Here is a 5,000-nt window from a genome sequence, read left to right on the forward strand (position 1 = left end):
GAGAAGAAAGGAGACGAGTACGTTGTCAACGGTCAGAAGATGTGGATCACCAACGGAGGAAAAGCAAACTGGTGCGTTCACTCCTTCAAGACGGGATCCAGTGATCCAGTGGAGGGATCCAGTAAACTAAACTCATTCTCCAGATTTCAATAATGTTTACACAAACACAGTTAGGTTTTTGTCACCTGTTACAAGACTAGAACCATACCTGAGTCTCACAAACACTTTGCACAAACTCTCCTGACCCTGTAATGCAGGAGGAGTACTGTGTCACTAGGGGGCAGTGTCACATGAGCAACGCTAATCACCTCATCATAGATTGAGATTCTACATGAGGTGACAGAATAACTCCTGAAGAAATTTCTCCTCTAAATATTTTTAATATCCTCTTTAATATTGTTTTTATTTCCTCTGGTTTATGCCAAGCACGTGGAAAAAGTTTTGTAATATAAAATTCATGATCATTTATACTTAATTAATATTCATACACATTCCAGTAATAATTGAGTTAAGGAAGTCTTGCTGCTCTTTGGATTATGTTGTGATACTGTTTGTTACCATTGTGATATTGTGTATGTATGTATGTATGTATGTATGTGTGTGTGTGTGTGTGTGTAGGTATTTCCTCTTGGCCCGTACTAACCCTGACCCTAAATGCCCAGCCAGTAAAGCTTTCACAGGCTTCATTGTGGAGGCGGACTCTCCTGGAGTTCAAATCGGCAGGAAGGTGAGAGCCTTTATTTACAGAATGTCATCTGTTTTATAAATCACTATATCAGGTGGGGTATAAGGGCGTGGGGGTATAAGGGCACAGGAGTATAAGGCTTAGCGGGGGTATAAGGGCACGGGGGTATAAGCCTTAGCGGGCACGGGGGTATAAGGGCACAGGGGTATAAGGCTTAGCGGGTGCGGGGGTATAAGGGCACAGGGGTATAAGGCTTAGCGGGGGTATAAGGGCACGGGGTATAAGGCTTAGCGGGGGTATAAGGCTTAGCGGGCGCGGGGGTATAAGGGCACAGGGGTATAAGGCTTAGCGGGGGTATAAGGGCACAGGGGTATAAGCCTTAGCGGGGGTATAAGGCTTAGCGGGCGCGGGGGTATAAGGGCACAGGGGTATAAGGCTTAGTGGGGGTATAAGGGCACGGGGTATAAGGCTTAGTGGGGGTATAAGGGCACAGGGGTATAAGGCTTAGTGGGGGTATAAGGGCACGGGGTATAAGGCTTAGCTGATGATAAACACCAAAAATAAATATGAAGAGATGAAGGAAGAAGAAGAAGTGCTGGATATGAAGAAGAGGGCGGGGCTTACCTCCTGTAAAGCAAGGGGGCGGGGTTTACCTCCTGTAAAGCAACTGGGCGGGGCTGACCTCCTGTAAAGCGACTGGGCGGAGCCGACTTGCTGTAAAGCGACTGGATGGGGCTTGTCACAAGGCCCTTAATTACTAAAGTCCTTTAAATATCGTGTCTATCTGAATACTTGGGTGTAGTGTTTAGAGTTTGTGTTCTACATGTTGGTGGGTTTTTTATGTGCAGGAGATGAACATGGGTCAGAGATGCTCAGACACTCGCGGCATCACCTTCGAAGACGTCAGGATCCCTAAAGAGAATGTGCTGATTGGAGAGGGGGCAGGGTTTAAAATCGCCATGGGAGCCTTCGACAAGACACGCCCTCCTGTAAGACTGTCCTGTGTTTTAATTTCATTTAAATAGTTTAATACACGAAACCTTACTAATTACACTCAGGTGTAGTGTTTAATAATAACACTGTTCTTCCTGTAGGTACACACACACACACATATTCTTAGTACTTCCACCAGGTTTGTTTCCATGGCACTGGGTAAGGGGGCAGGGCTTCATATGGGCTTAAGTATGTGACAAATTCCACCTTTGAGTTTATTGTATGCTCATTATTACAGAATATTAAGTTAATAATATAATTTCAGGTGGCTGCCGGAGCCACGGGTCTGGCACAGAGAGCGCTGGATGAAGCCACTAAATATTCACTGGAGAGAAAAACCTTCGGTCGGTTTATAGCTGAGGTAACTGACCATCTCTGAAATATTTTAATGTTTATAGTTCCTTAGTGTAGGGCACAGTAGAGGGGAGGAGGAGTCTGAAGAGGAGGAGGAGGCTGCCATATTGAGCAGGTATTTTAGCTGTATGTCTCGTCCCTGTGCTGCAGCACCAGGCCGTGTCCTTCATGCTGGCTGAGATGGCGATGAAGGTGGAGCTCGCCCGGCTGGCCTATCAGAGAGCAGCGTGGGAGGTGGATGAAGGCAGGAAGAACACCTACTATGCCTCCATCGCTAAGGCCTATGCTGGAGACATCGCTAATCAGGTGGCGTGTGACGCTGTGCAGATATTCGGAGGAAACGGATTCAACAGCGAATATCCTGTGGAGAAACTGATGAGAGACGCCAAGATCTATCAGGTCAGTGAGAGAACCTTCCGGAACAACGGCTGGCTTTTCACCATGTCACTGTGTGTCTGCTCACTGCTGTCCTGTCCATCACTATCAAACACCTACAGGTTTATATCAGATGCCCGCATGCCTACGCTTCTTTTCCTCTCCTCAGATTTATGAAGGCACCGCTCAGATCCAGAGGCTCATCATCTCCAGAGAACATCTGGGGAAGTACAAACAGTGAGGGTCTCCAGCATGGAGCCATGGAGCTTCTCCCCCAGCAGCAGCACTTCAGAGTTTAAATATTAACATGTGGCTTATTAATGTGCTTTCTTTATAAACCTGTTATAATCTTGTAACTGTCGAATCACGGCACTGTGTATAACGTGTCTCAGGTCTGTGAAGTGAACGGAGAACAGGTCAGCAGCTGGAGCTCTCCCTCTCTTCTACATCTGCCTCATCACTACCTTCTACATGTTCATGATTTGTTCAGTTTCAGGAGCATTATATGAGTATCAGATGCCTCTCACAAACACACACATGCGCGCGCACACACACACACACACACACACACACACACACACACACACAGTCCATAATCTCCAGCACTGCATATTGTATAGTATCTAATCTGAACAAGTTATATAATGAGTGTGAACAGCGTCAGATTCCCCGCTGGAGTTTTTCTGTACACTTTTATAAGCAGCATGTCTTCTGAAAGAAATAATAAAGAACAAAGACTGGTGGTGGAGAATTGTCTGATTATTTAAAAAAAAAAGAAAGAAAAGTGAATATCCATCCATCCATTGTCTATACCCTCTTTATTCCTAATCAGGGTCATGGGGATCTGCTGGAGCCTATCCCAGCACACATTGGGTGAAAGGCAGGGGTACACCCTGGACAGGGCCACATATAGACAGACAGACAACCACACACACACACACACACACACACACACACACACACACACACACACTCCTGTGGGCAATTTAGAATGACCAATCAACCTAATATACGTTTTTGGACTGTGGGAGGAAACCGGAGTACCCAGAGTAAACCCACGCAGGCATGGGGAGAACACACAAACTCCACACACAAAGACCCCTGCCTGTTAGAACCTGGGATTCAAACCCAGGACCTTCTTGTTGTGAGGCCACCGTGCTGACCACTAAACCACCGTGCTGACCACTAAACCACTGTGCTGACCACTAAACCACTGTGCTGACCACTAAACCACTGTGCTGCGCTAAAAAGTGAATATAATATAACATTATATCCAAAACCTCATCTAGATTTGTGAAGTTCAGATGTATACAGTTTGTATTGTCTTCTGGTTGTTGCTGAAAATCTTACACACACACACACACATAATATTATATTATATTATATTATATTATATTTTAAAAGCCAAGTAGAGAAGCACAGGAAGCTAAGCTTTATCAGAACACACACACACACACACACACACACACACACACACACACTTAACCCTCTTGGGGGAGTGGAAGAGGACTCCAGTGCCAACCTGTGAAGTTCTGGTGAACTCCACACCAGAGCTTCACAGGTTGGCACTGGAGTCCTCTTCCACTCCTCCATGACCACAGGACATGGTTCCAGTATTCCATGTCCTTAGTCTGCTTATCTTCAGCAAACTGTATGTGAGCTTTCTTGTGCATCATCTTTAGTAGAGGCTTCCTTCTGGGACGACAGCCATGCAGACCAATTTGATGCAGTGTGTGGCGTATGGTCTGAGCACTGACCGGCTGACCCCCCACCCCTTCAACCTCTGCAGCAATGCTGGCAGCACTCATACGTCTATTTCCCAAAGACGACCTCCGGATACGACACTGAGCACGTACACTCAACTTCTTTGGTGGACCATGGTGAGGCCTGTTCTGAGTGGAACCTGTCCTGTAAAACCGCTGTATGGTCTTGCCCACAGTGCTGCAGCTCAGTTTCAGGGTCTTGGCAATCTTCTTATAGCCTAGGCCATCTTTATGTAGAGCAACAAATCTTTTTTTCAGATCCTCAGAGAGTTCTTTGCCATGAGGTGCCATGTTGAACTTCCAGTGACCAGTATGAGAGAGTGTGAGAGCGATAACACCAAATTTAACACACCTGCTCCCCATTCACACCTGAGACCTTGTAACACTAACGAGTCACATGACACCGGGGAGGGGAAATGGTTAATTGGGCCCAATTTGGACATTTCCACTTAGGGGTGGAGTCACTTTTGTTGCCAACGGTTTAGACATTAATGGCTGTGTGTTGAGTTATTTTGAGGGGACAGTAAATTTACACTGTTATACAGGCTGGACACTCACTACTGTACATTGGAGCAGAGGGGCATTTCTTCAGTGTTGTCACATGAAAAGATATATATATATATATATACACACACACGCACACACACACATATACACACACTGACTTGACGTGTCATTACTGGGTGAATAACTACTAAAAGACAGGGATAAACAGGTTTATGTGTATGATATTGTTTGTTTGTGATTATAATTAAAAACTCACAGAACATTAAATAACAAAAAGGAAAAAAAGTGAATAATAAATGAGGTCGGAATCCACTTCCGGCTAT

The 5,000-nt window shown here is 45.4% G+C and overlaps 2 protein-coding genes across 2 annotated transcripts in view; both read left to right on the top strand.

Annotated features, from left to right (window-relative positions):
- The window catches only part of acadm (acyl-CoA dehydrogenase medium chain), a 10,701-nt gene extending 7,552 nt beyond the window's left edge, over positions 1-3,149 (top strand). The window contains exons 7-12 of the mRNA XM_058414327.1: positions 1-71; positions 619-727; positions 1,534-1,674; positions 1,944-2,039; positions 2,183-2,431; positions 2,577-3,149. The exon at positions 1-71 is cut by the window's left edge and continues 60 nt beyond it. Coding sequence (XP_058270310.1) covers positions 1-71; positions 619-727; positions 1,534-1,674; positions 1,944-2,039; positions 2,183-2,431; positions 2,577-2,648 — 738 coding nt within the window. The 3' untranslated portion in view covers positions 2,649-3,149. The remainder of the gene's footprint in view (positions 72-618; positions 728-1,533; positions 1,675-1,943; positions 2,040-2,182; positions 2,432-2,576) is intronic.
- Positions 3,150-4,923: 1,774 nt separating this feature from the next.
- The window catches only part of rabggtb (Rab geranylgeranyltransferase subunit beta), a 22,665-nt gene continuing 22,588 nt past the window's right edge, over positions 4,924-5,000 (top strand). The window contains exon 1 of the mRNA XM_058414446.1: positions 4,924-5,000. This exon is cut by the window's right edge and continues 66 nt beyond it. The gene's annotated coding sequence lies outside the window, so the exon portion shown is untranslated.

This window comes from Hemibagrus wyckioides, linkage group LG17, assembly GCF_019097595.1.
Source record: "Hemibagrus wyckioides isolate EC202008001 linkage group LG17, SWU_Hwy_1.0, whole genome shotgun sequence".
In the NCBI taxonomy this organism is placed as follows: Eukaryota; Metazoa; Chordata; class Actinopteri; order Siluriformes; family Bagridae; genus Hemibagrus; species Hemibagrus wyckioides.